The sequence below is a fragment of the Typopeltis vanoorti genome, chromosome 2, assembly GCF_054136105.1.
Source record: "Typopeltis vanoorti isolate ZY-2024b chromosome 2, IOZ_Tvanoo_1.0, whole genome shotgun sequence".
Lineage (NCBI taxonomy): Eukaryota > Metazoa > Arthropoda > Arachnida > Uropygi > Thelyphonidae > Typopeltis > Typopeltis vanoorti.
This window is the reverse complement of record NC_143550.1, coordinates 160389338-160407747: the sequence shown is the minus strand read 5'-3', so window position 1 is coordinate 160407747 and position 18410 is coordinate 160389338. Positions and strand designations below refer to the sequence as shown.

At 35.2% G+C, this 18410-nt stretch overlaps 1 protein-coding gene across 4 annotated transcripts in view; it reads right to left on the bottom strand.

Annotated features, from left to right (window-relative positions):
* Positions 1-18410, bottom strand: part of LOC150109577 (uncharacterized) — a 251826-nt gene that overhangs the window by 61970 nt on the left and 171446 nt on the right. For all 4 annotated transcript variants that reach the window (XM_090413597.1, XM_090413607.1, XM_090413603.1 and 1 more), the window contains 2 exons: positions 13042-13150; positions 7871-8097 (listed from right to left, as the gene is read on the bottom strand). In XM_090413597.1, the coding sequence (XP_090269723.1) occupies positions 7871-8097; positions 13042-13150 (336 nt within the window). The remainder of the gene's footprint in view (positions 1-7870; positions 8098-13041; positions 13151-18410) is intronic.

Genomic DNA, 18410 nt, shown 5'->3' with positions numbered 1-18410 from the left:
CTGCCCCCATATACCAGGTTTCTGATATCTATCCATCAGCCACCCACTTATCTAAACTAGCAGCTTATATTTCAATCTTATTTGTCTAGTTTATGCAACAGCCTTTCAAATGCCTTAATAAAGTTTAACAGTATCAAAGCGTAGCCATTCTCTTTATCCATCTCAGGTGTAACATCGTTCTAAAATAAGTACATACTTAGAGGTGACCTCCCTTTAGTAAACCCATGCTGTTCTTTGTATAACTTGTCTGTCTACAAGTTTGCAATTTCTTACCAACTTGTCTATCTTCATGGCCACTCCAGAGATATTGATAGGTCAGTCAGGCACATCAATTTTTGCACCACACTTGTACAATGGAACTATTATACATTGTAATATTTATTCTATTCTCTCCTAACGTCGTGGTTTATGATCTTAAACCTGACTTTTCCCTCATATAATTTCCTTAACCAAATTTCAATCAAAGTTCTTTGCTACTTTAATTCCTATGCAGTCTCAATATTTAATCTGGGCCGTTAAACTTTCTTAAGAGTAGTGCACGTGGATTGAAGACAAAGGGATTGCCGTGGGATAGCGCTAATTCCTTTGTTTCAGTACTGGTGCCAGTTCCTTTTCAGATTCAGAGAAAATTTCTATTATACTGCACCACCCTAAATCCTAGACTATTGAACAATGCAAAATCAAGGAACTAGAACTCAGTTTAGTACACTTCTAATATCTCTTAAGCACTTTCATTAAATTCTGAATTCATCAAATAACTAAGATTCATTTCACAGTCATAGCCTCCCTTGTATTTTACCTCCTGCCTTGGTTCTAACTTAATGAGCGGTGCAATAGAAAGGAAATCAGGCAAGTCATCAATTAATACTAAAGAAAAACATTTAATTACAAAATCAGACAATTTACACTTTATGAACAAACTCTGACATAGAACTGCACTAACTTCAGGTAATGAGTATACTCAACTAAAATTTCTAATTCTCCAGTAATATGAAAAGCCAAACGGCTATTTTTCTGGCGAGGTTTATACAAGTTAAGGGGATAAAAATCCCTTATTGTTTTTCAGCCAGTAAGCGAAACTACGATCGAAAACTATGATCTGTAACGTTTCTTTGCCGACGAACTGTCAGCGTATCCAAGCGTAAGTGACCACTTGGTAGTGCCACACCACGGCAACTCGTTGCAAAGGTGGAGCAAGCTCCCTCACTGTTCTTGATATTTTCTCATAATGTAAAACACACAGCTCTTAAGAGATGTAGTACTGTTTTACATTATGAGGAGCGGTCACTACCCAGACCGGTTTCAACCTTTTTTGAGGTCTCATCAGTGAGTAGCTAGACCTAGAATATCAGAGATTAGGTGAAGAAAACTTACATACTTTTGCTATACGATTGCCGGAAAGGTGTGTCACTATATTGTATTATAACATAGTATATAACTAAGATGAAAAGCCAAACGGCTATTTTTCTGGCGAGGTTGATACAAGTTAAGGGGATAAAAATCCCTTATTGTTTTTCAGCCAGTGGTCACTTACGCTTGGATACGCTGACAGTTCGTCGGCAAAGAAACGTTACAGATCGTAGTTTTCGATCGTAGTTTCGCTTACTGGCTGAAAAACAATAAGGGATTTTTATCCCCTTAACTTGTATCAACCTCGCCAGAAAAATAGCCGTTTGGCTTTTCATCTTAGTTATATACTATGTTATAATACAATATAGTGGCACACCTTTCCGGCAATCGTATAGCAAAAGTATGCAAGTTTTCTTCACCTAATCTCTGATATTCTAGGTCTAGCTACTCACTGATGAGACCTCAAAAAAGGTTGAAACCGGTCTGGGTAGTGACCTCTCCTCATAATGTAAAACAGTACTACATCTCTTAAGAGCTGTGTGTTTTACATTATGAGAAAATATCAAGAACAGTGAGGGAGCATGCTCCACCTTTGCAACGAGTTGCCGTGGTGTGGCACTACCAAGTGGTCACTTATGCTTGGATACGCTGACAGTTCGTCGGCAAAGAAACGTTACAGATCGTAGTTTTCAATCGTAGTTTCGCTTACTGGCTGAAAAACAATAAGGGGTTTTTTATCCCCTTAACTTGTCTCCAGTAATATGTTAAAACATTATTTCAAGTAGGAAATTCTATTATCAATTATCCATTTTACACATAACAATGCTAAAGGTCATTCATTTATCAATAACAGAGTTATCTCAACGAGCTTCCACACAATTCCTCCATCCAAAACTTAAAGTTCCTCTACTTCCTTTAGCATAATCTCTAAAGTCCTTTCATTAATTGAAACATTATAAACCTAAAGTCCTTTTTACAATTACAGGTTGTTCCCCTCAACACAATTATATAACAGATCAAAATTCTACATTACCAAAGGCTGGGGAATTATTCGACCTTCACACGCATCTCGACAGAACTTTGTTTCCTCGATTCTTCTCTTAACTGATTTCATCTGCACTATTCGACTGATGGACTTGGACTAGACACATTTCTGCCAAAAGGTAAATCTGGCTCACCATTCTCAGGTCGACTGGCTCGGCATGGCTTATTGATCTCCGTGGTGATCAGGAGCTCTGATCCGCTGGACTACTCATTGACCAGCAAACTTGCCATAGACACTTCAGCGTGCTCCGACCTCTATCTCGATGACCACTCCAATTCAAGGGGAAAAGAAAAAAAGCTATGAACAAGCGCCGCTACACTTTTAAATTGCGCGCCCAATGTTTCCTCCCTACGTCATCCTACTCTCTCCCTTTTCCCACGACACCTTACTTTTTCCAGCACCTAGCACCACACTCTCCCCTAGCGTGCTTTACGGAGGAAACCCGCATGTGCGTCCTATTTGGTGCACATGTTTAGTTTCAGGCCATCACTATCTAATCCAATTGTCTTTCTCCCGGCAGTACACAAGTATTTGCACAAAATCCACATAGTTTAAACATTAGAAAATTTACAATAATTATTTACAACATGATGCATAGACAAGTCTTACTCAAATTACTAATGTTGCTTATAAATTACAATTTGCTTTATTTCTTCTGATATACCAATATTGGCCCCGGGAATGTTAATGCATGTTAAATCTGAATGAAACATAAATGGATTTAATTTCAGTTTCATTCAGAATTTAACATCCTTTCCATTCCCTGTGCATCTTTCCTGAGCTGAGACTCAAGTTATACAAATATATCAAGAGCCTAGCCAATTTGACTGGACATTCCTTTAGCACACATGTTGATATTCCAGCTGTCTGTTTGTTAGGGCTTAAGTGATGGGAGAAACTCATGTTCAAAGATTAATGGAGTGAAACAGCACTAGGAAGTTGTTAAATACTTGAAATGTACATTTCTGTACCTTTGCCAGACATATACATGCTCAATAATATTTATATCCTTATTTCATTTGCATACCATAGATAAACTCTCTGTATTAGGTCTCATCCCAATAAGTAATTTTTCCAGACTTCTGATGCCATTGAAAATCCATTGAAGTGCAAACATGATAAAACATTTTCGAAACTTATTTGTTTACATTTCTTAATACTGCCCAGTATTACCAAAACAGCCATGAGGATAAGCACTAGCAATACAAAGAGGAAACTTGAATATATTTTAAATAGTTAACATGTTTACCTTGATATTGTAATCCTCAGGAAGCTACACATTAATATTATGTATGTAAAATCTTTTTTATTATAACAGTTTTCCAAAAATCATTGCAGCATGATCATGTTATCACTTAAGTGCCCCTTTGAATCACAGTAATGGACATGTGCATGTTAGGTGTGGGTTTAGGAACAGATGTCACCTGGAAATGCTAGAGAGAGAGAGAGGGAGAGAGAAGAAAGGGAAGAGAAGAAAGGAGTGAAAATCAGAAAAAGAAGAAAAACTTGCAATGTTAATTCTGTGATCTCTGAAAATTTTTATAGGGATCTGTGTCTACTCTCCATGGAAGAAATGCAAGATTAATACTGAAGAGCAATATAATGTTTTTAGCCTTTATATATCAATGGGAGTGACATATGCTTAAAGTAACTGGAAACAAGATGCATACTCCATGAAATCTACAATGAAAGTATTTTCCTCAGAATCACCTTTAGAAACTGCTCAATGAAATGGCATACTTAAATTGTTGGTATGATTATAGTTAGTATGTCCACTTCAGGAAATAATTAAATGAATAAGTAGAAATATAAAAAATATATAAAGGGAGAAGACAGTGACTGAGATTAAAATTGTATATGAAGTCAAGTTCCCCACAGTCAAAATAAAACTACAAAACGTTTAGCTAAATGCTATGTTTCCTCTTCTGTACATTAACTGATATCTCTCAAATTATTTACTAATTGCAATTCTACAGAGAATGTGACTTGTTAGATCTCCTTAGAATGATAAAGAGAATAACGTAACATACAGAACTCCATCGTTTACTATCACAAACATGAGTCTAAGACATACTAACGAACAATAAACAAAATAATATACATTGCGTGTGTTTTGCTACACCTGACTGTCTATAAGACAGTCAGGTGTAGCAAAAACCATACCATGCTATGGATACTACCAAAAGAATCAAGTTAGAAGAAATTATTATGCTGCATTACAACATTACAAACATGATTTTTTTTTCTTCTTTTTCTTTTTTTTTAAATCAGAATCTGCTTTTAAAAATCAACAAGCAAACAAGGATATATGAAACCTCCAAAAATATGGGAACGACATTATTCATCTTCCTACTCACAGCTTCATACCATTATACACAGAGGCTGTCTTTCCTAGAACTTTAGGCTTTAAGTCCACTTTGATTCATGTTGTGCATGTTAGAGGGTTTTATATATATACTGTAATTCAATGGTGTCTGTAATAGAGAAAAATACTGGAATCATTACACTATTTATTTCATTCATAAGAGAGAATACGGTGTCTTCATTCTGATAAACAGTCAAATATGAGCTTCAATCTAGCAGCTAAGCTGAAATGCATGCTGTACTTGTCATATTCCTGTTTAGCTTAAACACAGGTTATCATCTATTGCTTTATTGTAAATCATCATTTCATTAGTTTTTATACATCTTTAATTATGTGGTATGAAGGCATTATTAATTACTATTTCATTATTAGTGCTAAATTGCATCCATTCTGATTTTGCACTATTTCATTAATATGCTGATAAACACCTTATATGATCTGGCTTCCAATTCTGGTATTTAGTTTCCACCTATAATAATAATTTAAGGTTGTTTATTTTTATAGAGTACAACTGTAAAAATCTCCATTCTACTTCTGGTTTTCCTACTTCTCAGTTATGAATACTAATAAAAAATTTAAGTTTTTTAAGCATTATTATAAGAATTCTAATATCTAATTATATCATTTTGTAGGGTTTAAAAAATTTTTGTGTATCAATATTGCAACCTCCTGCTTGAGCTGTAATGTTTTTACTCACTGCATTACATGCAATATGTAAGTTTGTAATTGCATATTCCTTTACCATTTTTTTGTTCTGTTTCCGAAAATGTCATTGTATGTATATTCCCTTCCCCCCTTTAATTAATGATCTTACATTCTAGCTACCTATTTTTAAATTATTCCATTTTCAAAATGCATTATTCTTATTTTGGCTTTGTTTCCAATTTATTAATCTATTACTATTTCTATTTATTCTTTTAAATTTTTTTTCATCTCAGAGATGGGTTACTAACCTTGCTTCCTCGTTGACTCATGCTAGCTAGGAATCGAATATCGATATGTACAAAGAAGGTTGGCAACTTTTTATATGCTGAACCAAAACATGAAAGGTCACAAATACCACATTTAGCACATCTCAGTGCTATATATGGGCAAGAGGGTAAGAAGAAAGGAGGAATCCGTTTATGGTGCATGTGTGTGTTTAAATATCTGAAAAGGGGGGGGGGGATATTCAAACAACTGATGTACATAGAATGAAAGAGGAGTATGAAATTGGTTTCCTTATGTTTGGAACTGGATTGTAAGTGGGTGTTGATCAGCTACTGCTGTTCTGATAGTTTGGAAGAAAGTGGAGGAATGGCAGTAGCCAGGTCAGCAGAGAACTGTTCATGAAAGTAATTGTAGAAAAAGCATAAAGCAGAAACTGAATGTCTATGAAAAAGTATGATTGGAACAGATTTGTGAAGGATCAATAACGGGAGTGTCTTCTTCTGAATAGCATCAAGCAGTCTTAGAGAGGTAGACAGTAGTTATTCAGGTCACCAACTCAAGTTCCATTAGGAATAAGTGTAGTTTAGGTGACTGTAAGTGATGGTGGATATGGTTTATATTGCTGTTAAGACCACGAATGTTGGTAAACTGGACATGGAAACGTTTTGGTAAGCATTATTAACATTTGCAATTTTCTCTTAGTTGAATTTTTGTAGCTTTTTACATTTTTTGGTTAGATTGTTGTTTTATAGCTGCTTTCTGTGGGATTTTTTATGTGATTGTATGTGCATATAAAACCGTATTTTGTTAAGTTGTTCTTCATTATATGTGAGAAGGAAGCGATAAATAAAGAACAGTAGCATGTAATGGAAGGTGAAAGACTTGTGAACATACTGTCCAGATGTGGTAGAGAGTACCTCGTTCTCTCTTCACTAGCAAACAGAGGGACCAAGTCTCTCTTTTGGTAGTTTCCCACATGCATAGTACAATATTTGGACTCCATCCAGGCACAAATTGGCAGAAGGATTTATCACCAGCTGATTGGAAAACCTCCCAATTCATTACTCTCGGATTTGGCCCAGTGTGCTATCTAGTTGTAGACTTCCAGAACTGTTTTACTGCTGTATCCTCTAATGGGAAAGAGCCAGGTCCCCAAAGTGCAATTTGCTTGCCTGCATGTGAGAACGGTGGGGAATAAGACCAAACCATGACAGCAAGCCACTTCAGGCCTCCAATAAACAAGGTGTTTCACATAGAGAGGAAAAACATCTAAAACACGGATCTTGTTGGCATTTACTCTAACTAGGGAAGATACACCTTTGCAGTCACAAGAATCACTGGATATGGCATTACTTGTGGAAACAGGCTGTATACAGAAAGGTGGTGGTAGTGGAGGGAGAGGAGATTGACTTGACAATGAAAGGCTAGTATCAGTGTGACTAAAGACAGTACATGTTTTGTCCACACATCTTTTATTTCAGCATGATGCTTAGGTAGGTACCTCACACGTAGACCTACACTTCCCCATGCAGCATTCAGAACTGATAATCCCACGGAATAGGTCGGTTAATCCTCATTCCAGGAGTATCCTATGTCTGTAGATGCGTGTGCTCATAGGTCCGGTTTGCCTCTTCTGAGGGATGAAAATCCCAAGTTTCCGGGTGAAAAACACCCTCTACTTTCATATGGGACCGGCTTACTCACCTTTAGTCAAAAAAGACCAGATAACGGTTCCTCATGTCATGGACGGCAATCAAACCTAGGGTCTTTCCGACCAAAGAGCTTCGTCTATATCGACTGAGCTACAGAGGCTCTATAATTGTGTTACTGTTTTTTTTTCCACTAGGTATTTGATTTATATTATAAAATAATACTATCGAACCTGCATTTCATTATTTGATAATTATTATCTACATTTCTGTTAGTAGTAGGGGGTGTGAAGAATAAAACTTCAAATACTGCAGTCTGTGTAATTAAGTGGAGCTCGTGTTCTCTATGCATTCATTATATAAGTATGTATATACTTTTTTTTGTGAATATTTTCTTTATGCCAGGTAAAATGAAAAACTTTCAATAAAAATTTATGGCTATGGCTACTGCCCTATATTGAGCTTTAGTGGTTCCTATTAAGCAAATAATCCAAGCTATAAAAGAATTAAACAATTATTTAGTTAACTTACTTTATGAGTTCTCTTTCTCTATGTTCCAGCTGCAACACACAAGCGGCTAATTCCATATACAAATTATTAGCTCTTTCGAGTTTTCTCTCGTAATGCTCTCTAATATCTTTTGCATGCTGTAATTCATCTCTTCTTCTCCTAATTAAATCTTCTTCCATACGTGGAACATGATGTCCTTCACGCCTGATATTCTGCATATACTGTTGAATTTCTTCTTTCCATGTAGCCTATGTCAAAAATAAGAAAATAAATGATATGCAAACACAAATGAAAAAAATATATATAAATTATATACTCATTCATCCTCTCCATAGCATGTCAGATTCAACCTGACTACTTAAATATCTACAGTCTACTATATCTGTCAAAGCGTATATATTATCTGGTCAGTTTCTCTGTTTTGTGAGAAAACTCTCACTTTCACATGAAACTGAATAATTCACCTGCAGCTGAAAGTCCTTCAAAGTTTTTTAACATTCTACATAAGAATGAAAACTAGGTCTTAAAACCAACAAGTGTATATTGTGTCAGCCTTTGGATAGTGCTATGGAAGTGCCCAGTTTTACAATGTACTTTAGTTACACTTGATTAATACCACTAGTTAACTCAACAAGAATTCTCTAACAAGAATAAAAAAAATAAAAGCAACTGATCACTGAACACTGGAGAAAGCTGCCTTTTTGGATTTATTTTCAGATATGTCTTGGGTGCAAATTGCAGAACATCAATGATTAGATATAGGTAGTACCATAGCTAAGCGCCAACTTTCAAAGCCTACATAGAGGAGAGTATCTTAGATTATGATTTAGGAAATATTACTATTCAACCTCTAAATTCCATGATCAGCCATTCCTCAGGTCTGCCCCTCCCTCTGGGCTTGCACAGAGTGGAACAGCTTATATTAGCTACAAGTATCAATGAAATATGGGTGCCTACCACTGGCTCAGCAAATACTGTTCAGCCCAGTTTCTTTCCTGAACTGCAACACTCTGCAATCAGCCTACAATACTGGCAGTTAACTGGAAACTGCAACCTTTCAACTAGTAATCCTATAGTAATTCCCTTGAATTCCTATAGGATTACTTGAATCACATTCCTTGCTCGCTGATCAGCAATTTATGAAAATTACACCACACATCCCCAGTATCCCATATTTTCTTCTTCCCATAATCCACAAAGAAGTATCGAATAGATATCAGGAAATATTCCACACAGAAATCTTCTACTTAGTCCTTGATTAACACTTTGATTTCAGCTCTGTAAATGAAGCACCTGTCCAATATACAATATTCGACAGGTGCTTCATTTACAGAGCTGTCCAATGTACAATATAAAATATTGTATATCCAGTAAACTGGATATACAATATTTTACATTGTATATCCAGTTTGTTGTAGGTCTGTTCTTTTTCAAGTTCCTAGAGTAGGTGTTGCAAAAACTTGCTTGCATTGAGAGACCAAGTGATCTGCAATATGAAGCCAAATGAGTTATTTCCTCTGAATCTTAGTTATCTCTTGAACTGATTCTTTGTCTTACTTCAAAATTTGTGACATGATCAGTATATGGTATCTTCAGGAGTCATCTATAATGCCTAATTTCAAATGCCAGCAACCTCTTTTATTCTTCTTTTAGGAAGTTTCACTTCTGCTTATCTTGTATACTTTTAAAAGAATTATAAAAATGGAGAAAAACTCCTGTAAAAAACTTCATTAACATAGAATTTTTGCCTCAGTATGACAGGCAAAAAAAATTCTATGTTCATAAAGTTTTTTTACATGAATTTTCCTCAGTTTTCATAATTTAATTATTCCAACTCACTGCATTTCAGTGAGTTGGAATTACCAAAACAAGCCTTAAAGTACAAGCCATTAGGAAAAAGAAAGCCAGGACGTCCTCTTAAACGATGACTTCTAAGGCCGGAACAGGCCATGCTAGATCCTAAATCCTTAATATGCATGATGATGATGATTCCAACTCACTGCATTTCACTATTGAAACAAATTCTGTATACTGGCTTTCATTGTGATATGAAGTCCACTTAGTAAAATGGAATGACTGATTGTAAAATAATGTGGGTCATCCAAATAATTCTGAGAACCACATACCTTCCTCAACTTTGGCTTCTGAAAGTTTTGGAAATCTTTCAGATAGGCACTAGAATGCAGTTCCATTTTGTCCAATGCTTTAACATACTTTTACAAGAGACCCATTAAATTTAATATGCAGTGATGGCATATCTTGAAACAAAGAAGAGGCTAGTGTTTAACATTCTCTCTTCTTGAAGTTTTTTCTTGAGTATTTTCAAGAAAGCTATTTTTTTTTAAAAATGTTCTTTGTCATGCAGTCCAATAACTATAAAAAAAGAATCAATGTGTTATAAATCCTCCTTATATATACCAAGCAGAATTTAATTTATTTATTGAATTTTTTTTTTTTTTTTCATTTCATAATGCAATGAAACCAAAAATATCCTATGGGAACCTTCGTAATTTACTACTTCCATTAGCTACAAAGTATCTTCAAATGCTTCCTTCATACTTATTTCGTATATGAGTAACATGACAAATTTTTCTTTACTGTTATGCTACAAACTGGTTGTAAGCTTGTGCATAGAAGAACAAATATGTATTGATCCTTCAGCTTGGAAACTATTTATTTCCCTAAAAAGTCTAGATAAAAAAAAATCTGGTTTCATTTATGTCTCAAAATATGAAACTAAAACTTTGTTTCTATTTAAAAAGCCAAATTTTTGTTCCTAAGGCTAATAAGTTTCATTTATGAAGATGAGATCCTGGTTCAGATTGTTTAGATAAATTCATCTCTCACAATATTGATTAATTCCTCCAAGCTCAGTCAATGAGGTTCAGTGACAACTTAATAAATATTTTCATCCAATAATGATGATTTCCTACCTGCACAGTAAGCAGAACAATCATCAGAACCTAATATCATGTAGTGATAGAGGAGCAAGATGCTGGAAGATTTACAAAGTAGAGTAATAGCGTTTATGGGAGATTCTAAATTCATCATCAGATTCCTGCCATGTACCCTCAAGGGGTGTACAGGATATGATAGTAATTTTTTTTGCAGTATACTAAATTGTTATATTTCAAACATACTGCTTGTATTTTTGAAGTCTCCAATATGTTCAGAATCTTACATACCTGTCTTGTAAGGGTATGCTAACTGTAATATATTCAAGATCTTGGTCTTTATTTCTGCCAATCTGTCATTTCCAATTCTTTATACAGCTATAAAGAATTCATCATCAAACTCCAGACATGCACCCTCAAGGGGTGTACAGGATATGACAGTACTACATGAAAAATTTACATCATTACTAACTTCCTATCTACAATTTTCCTCTAAATCAGTCTATTACTTGTCAAGATTCCAACATTATCAGATTTTATTTTTTTATCGTCTAAGGCACTTTGTACCATATCAATCCACCTATATCTTGGTCTTCCTCTGGGTTGTTTTTCTGCCAACCTGGCAGAGAACACTTGTTTTGCTAATCTTTCCTCGCCCATTCTGTTTAAGTGACCATACCACATGAGATTAGCTCTGCTAATGCACTCCTGGATGCTGACAGTGTCAAGTTCTTTCCTAATATCCTCATTTTTAATATGATATTGCCATTGATGCCATCTGTTCATGCCTATAATCTTTCTCAGGACTCTCATATCTGCGGTCTCTAGTCTTTGGTCAAGTGTTTTACTTCTGACCCAGCTCTCAGATCCATAAGTTAAAACTGGTTTGAACACTGTCTTGTATACAGCTAATTTAGTGTTCTGACTAATTTCTCTCTTATTCCATATGAATTTATTCAATTGACTTCCTACCATACCAGCTTTGTTGATTCTGTTGTCTATTTCCATATTTAATTTACCATCTTCACTAAAAATCGTGCCTAAGTAGTTGAAATGTTTTACTTGTTCCACAGTCTGACAATCATTCCCTACTCTGCTATTTAGATCCCCAACAAGGACCAACTTTTCCTTTTTCATTGTGTGTCAGTTGCTTTCTCTAAAGCCTCAAAAAAAATTCCTCCACTTCTTAGTAGAACCTTCTATCGGACCATAGGCACAAATAAGTCTCATTGTCCAGTTCCCCATTCTGATATTTGCCCACATCACTCTACTTGAGACTGCCTGCCATTCAAGATTAGCCTCATATTTAGTGTTGAATACTATTGCTACTCCTTTTCCTTGATTGTCATTGCCTGAATATAATATTTTGTATTTATTGCTCAGAAAGATCTCACTAGTTTTTGTCTTTTTTGTTTCAGTCACCCTATTATGTCAATATGGTACTTATTTAATTCCTCAGCTAACTCCATTTCTTTGCCATTCAGGCTTCTTATGTTGATAGTACATCTTTAACTCTGGTGATGTTGAGTTGGGGTGTATTTTAAGATTTGTTCCAGTAGCTGACTTTTCACTGCTTGCCCTGGTTCCCTGGTGAAAACAACGGGGCCCTTGTTTAACTGGGAAACACCCCAGCTGGCATGAAATTCTGTCATGTTGTACCATCATTTATGTTTTCGTTTAAGCCAATAAGAATACACAATTTGGTTGGCTAAATCCCAAATTGCCAGCCAATCCTCGTTCGTTCAGTATCCAGGTAGATACCTAACCGGGTGCACCACGATGATTTCTTATATAGGAAATTTCTTATACAGGAAATTCCAGGTAAAATAGTGTCTACTTTAAGTCACATGGTCTCAAAGGTCACAACTCCATTAACCTGTCAGTGGCACTATAATTAAGGGATTAAAAGCAAGTATGATAAAAGACAGAAAGCTGCTTAAAGTTTTTATCGTTGCAGATTTGTAAGATGGTAGGTATATTTGATTCATGTAATTAAAAGTGCTTAACCAGGGAGGTTAAGCACTTTTAATTTAAGATTATCAACATGTATTAACTTGTTGCAATTTTCTAATTGGTACATATTACAAATTCCTACCCATGCCCTTTTGAATGAATGAATAGAAATATCTCTAAATTTAAATTAATATTAGAATCCATATAAATAGAAGTGTATTAGAATAACTTAAAAAACTATTTAATATCTTGAGTGATCACCTTGAAAAAATGATAAAAACCTGTAAATGCAAAGGAGAATTATAAATTTAGTTTTAAATTCCTATTATACATATCCCTACATACCTGAGTTTTAAAATATTCTTCTTTTGTTGTACTAAGAATCTCAACAGCAGCTATATCTAAATGCACCAAAATGTGTCGAAAAGATGGTCTGTTTCTTGGTTTGGCACTCCTTGAATGAAATTAATAATTTTCACCAACAAAAACATAAAATACAGTGGACAAATATGGAATTTTTCATTAAAAACTTAGAATAACAATCCAAGTTTATATCTGCAAAGATTATTATTATTATTAATTTTTTTAAAAATTATTTTCAGATCTAGTTGGATATGTATTACTTATTAAAAACAGACTCATATTAACTACCTTACTGGCCATTATGGATCAAATACGCATCATCATACGGTTCGTATCCATCATATATTTCAACGTAATATCAATGGTATTACAATTTTAATATGCACTTGCATCCTTATAAACTTGACGTCTTGACCGCAGGGGTGCGCCAGCCATATGTGCAATGTGTGCAATGCACACAGGCACCAGGATAGTAAAGGCGCCAAAGATTTGGTATGATATTTTAAATAACGTGAATTTTATCAGCAAAATACTGCAGTCTTCATCTATGAATCTCCAACTTGCTTTAGATGCATTGATTGATTTAAATCAATTTTTAAGTGATTATAGGTCTGATGAAACTTTCAAAGAAATTGTAGAAAGCTCAAAATTAATTGCAGCAAAATTTGACGCAGAATCTGTATTATGTAGTAGTAGACCACTAAGGCGACATAAAAAGACAACACAATTTGATTACGAACATGAAAATATAGTAGATCCTGAAATTTCATTTAAAGTAAATTTATCTCCCTGCATAATAGATCAAACATTAGAATCTTTGAAGGAAAGATTTACTTTATTAAAAGAACATATGAATTCATTTCAGTTTTTGTATTTGTTAAGTACTTCACAAAATAAAGAATATTTATTATAATTAGTAGTAGTAGTAGTACAGGCAACTCCAAGGAGTCCTTAGACGCATCGAGGGAGGCCCTAACATCATGTCAAGAACAACTATTCAACATTCATCATGGCACCCACAGACTCTGGCAGCTTATTCCACTCATTCACCACTCTCCAAGTTAAAAACATAGCTCTAACACCCTTGCTAAACACACTCTTGCCCAGCTTCCATGGATGGCCCCTAGTCTTCCCACCACCAGTCCCATTCTCAAAAATATCTTCTGAATTAATCTTATTGAAACCCTTCAGTAATTTGAATGTCTCAATCATATCACCACTTTTCCGCCTATCAACCAATTTCTGCAACCCACAAATCTTCAACCTGTTCTCATAAGGTTCATTCCATAGGTCTGCTATCATCTTGGTCATTCGTCTCTGGATCCTCTCCACCTCCTCCCCATCAAGAAGAAACCCTGGCACCAAAATTCGGGCATAGTAGTCTAGGTGGAGTCTTATCTACGCTCGATACAGAGGAACAATAATCTGTTTGTCTCTGCTCGTCAAAGTATTTTTTAGCAAGCAAGTGATTTGATGAGCTGATTTAGCCACTTTTGCGATGTGCCCCCTAAACATCAACTCCCTATCCACCAACACTCCCAAATCCCTGGCCTCGTCAATCTCCTGGAGTACAGTTCCACCAATGTGGTATACCGCTGCTAATCTTTTCACCCCAAAATGCATAACCTTACATTTTGCCACATTAAATTGACATCCATTCTCCTTAGCCCAGTCCTCTAATCTATCCAAATCATCCTGCAAAATTTTGACATCATCTGCATTCACTATTGCCCTACCCAACTTTGCATTATCAGCAAACAAATGAACCGTTCCTCTCAGATCCTTTCCTATATCGTTAATGAACAAATCAAACAGTAGTGGTCCAAGAACAGAACCCTGCTGCACACCACTAGTCACAGGCCGTCTTTTGGACTCTACTCCTGAATAAACCACTCTGATATCTCTCCATCAACCACCCTCCTATCCATCTCACCAACCCTATAATTATCTTGTTGTAAAAAGTTACGACAAAAATTAACACATGAGAATCATTCAGACATTGACACAGACAATTTATGCAAAGAAATTTTACACTGTAAACCATTTATTTCTAATTTTAAAAATGATATATATCAGATAATTCAGTATATTTATTCAAACGACTTAATCACAGTTTATCCAAACTTGTACCGGTAACTGTAGCATCTGCAGAACGGTCCTTTTCTAAACTTAAAATTATTAAAAACTAATTGCGCTCTAAAATGGTACAAGACAGACTTTCAAATCTTTCCATTATATCAATAGAGTCAGATATTTGGGTTCAACTTGATATACATGATATTATTCGAGAATTTTCATTAACGAAAACTGGAAAAGTTCAATTCACTAAGTGATTTTTTTTTCTCTTTAAATATTTATTTAATTATTTCTTTACCCAATAATGTTTAATATGTTCCTATTTTATATACTTTTAGGTTACTATTATTTATTTATTTACTTTATTTTTTTCCAAATTATTTTTGTTGTTTTTGTACCCTTCTTGTATGTTTATTGTTTTTTATACTTTTTTTTGTAATTTCTGCTTTTTGTTCAATAAACTTATAATTAATATATTTTGTATTTCATTTTTACTCACTGATATGTTTTTATAAACTGATTTTTTAATGGGGGAAGGGATATGGGGCGCCAACTAAAGTTTTGCACACAGGCGCAGCCCTGCTTAGCCGGTAGCGTGGTTAACAGAAGGGAGAATAATTATTATTTACCATATTTTTCGACAAAAATAAAAAGACAAAGACAATGAAAATAGGCAGAATCATTGAAAATGTCAACTGTGTTGTGAATGGAGAACTTGTGGAACAAGTAAAACATTTCAGCTACTTAGGCATGATTTGTAGTGAAGATGGTAAATTAAATATGGAAATAGACAACAGAATCAACAAAGCTGGTATGGTAGGAAGTCAATTGAATAAATTCATATGGAATAAGAGAGAAATTAGTCGGAACACTAAATTAGCTGTATACAAGACAGTGTTCAAACCAGTTTTAACTTATGGATCTGAGAGGTGGATCAGAAGTAAAACACTTGACCAAAGACTAGAGACCACAGATATGAGAGTCTTGAGAAAGATTAGAGGCGTGAACAGATGGCATCAATGACAATATCATATTAAAAAAGAGGATATTAGGAAAGAACTTGACATTGTCAGCATCCAGGAATGCGTTAGCAGAGCTAATCTCAGGTGGTATGGTCACTTAAACAGAATGGTCGATGAAAGATTAGCAAAACAAGTGTTCTCCACCAGGTTGGCAGGAAAACGACCCAGAGGAAGACCAAGATATAGATGGATTGATATGGTACAAAGTGCCTTAGACAATAGAAATATAAGATCTGATAATGTTGGAGTCTTGACAAGTAACAGACTGATTTGGAGGAAAATTGTAGATAGGGAGTTAGTAATGATGTAAATTTTTCATGCACTACTATCATATCCTGTACACCCCTTGAGGGTACATGGCAGGAATTTGATGATGATGATGCGTATTTTTCGAAGTCTGAATTCGTTAAAAATGAACATGTGCAGTATATACATTTGAAAGGTATGAGAGGTAAATCATAATAACAAAACTAAGGTAGAAGTATTACTTAATATTTATTGAACATTACACTATTCAAATCCAAAAAATTCTTCATCAGACTCAATATTGAAAGAATCAATTGCGTTAAAAATTTAGTTTTTAATGCAACAGTATTTCTTCAGCTTCATAATCATTGTCACCAGACACCACTGCATTCCCTCATGCTTTAATGAAACCATTTCTAACAGAGTTTTCACTTACTGCAGCCCAACTTTCTACAATCCATGTAACTATATCTTTATATGATGTTCTTTTCATCTGTCCTGTTTTGTTATATTCATGGATGCCATTCATCATCCAGTCTTCCCACTTAGCTCGCAAATTGTCTTTGAATGGTTTATTTACTGCAAGATCAAAGGGTTGGAGTTTTTTTTGTTAAACTACCTGGAATGACAGCCAATTTGGAATACTTACAATTGTTTTAACTTCATATGTGCCCTACATTTAAATTAAAAAAACCGACCACTGCTACTAGCAATGCACGTGCTTTTAAAGAATTCCTCTGTCCTATGTCTATACTTCCTAGTTGGTGCTTGCACGTTATCTATACAGCAAAGGAGTGATGAAAATGTTGGGGGTGCACGTTATCTATCGAAAAATACGGTATTTTATATGCCAAGTAGGTAAACAGGTTGCACTCCAAAGTTTTAAGAAAAAAGTTATTCAACCTCTGGCAGGAGTTGTCTTCATGTCACATTACGTAAGGAATAGGAACTTTTAATGCATGCCTTTTATCAGTGCTTTCAAAAGGTCTCCACTAATCTAATAACAACCTGAAACATTCTTAGTTCTGAGAAGTTCTGCATCACTGATGGTATATAAAATCAGATCTTGTCAACTGAAGGGAAAATGTCATATCACCCATATAAATGTGCTATAGTCGCAGCCAGTGTCTTTTAGTGCTACAATCACATTGCATTCTACATGATAGTTTAAATGTTAGCAATTTTATATTTTTTTTTATCCATACAAAAAATTAATTACTCTTATCTATATCTTCGATTTTCTCCAGTTATGATCAAATGATTTGAAAAGAAACTGATACAAGGGCTAGGGTGTACCCCTTAAGCGACGTGCAGCCACATCGCCCTATAGCTGCGAGAAGTGGACAAAGGCTACTGCATCAAGGGTGGGTGCGGTTAAAGAAGCAAGCCCAGCAAGTGGAGAGAATGTTACGAGTGGGAATGTTGAATGTTGGAAGAATGACTGGAAAGGGAAGGAAGAGAGGTGGCAGACATGAGGAGGAAGAGGAAGTTAGACATTTTATTCTTGCACGAGACAAGGTGAAGGGGGAAAATGAGGAAATAAAGAGAGAAGAAATGGTGTCGGAATTGTGGTGTGTGGCAGAATGAAGGGTGATGTACTGGAAGTGGGTAGGATGAACGACAGGATCATGCGAATGAAACTGGGTGTTGGAGAAGAGCAACTGGTCATCTTATGTGTATACGCCCCACAAGTTGGCTGTACAGCAGAAGAGAAAGATGAATTCTGGAACGTGCTAGATAAAGAAATGAGGGAATTGGAAGAAAATGAGATGGTGATTGTCGGACGAGACTTGAACGGACACATAGGGATACAGAATAGGGACTGTGAAAGGGTGCATAGTGGCCATGGAGTGGAAATGATGAACCAGGAAGGAGAGAGGATTTTGGACTTTGCAGTAGCATTTGATCTGGCAATTGTGAACTCCTTTTTCTGTAAGAGGGAAGAGCATTTGATAACATTTAGAAGTGGCAACAATAGTTCACAGATTGACTACATTTTGACTAAAA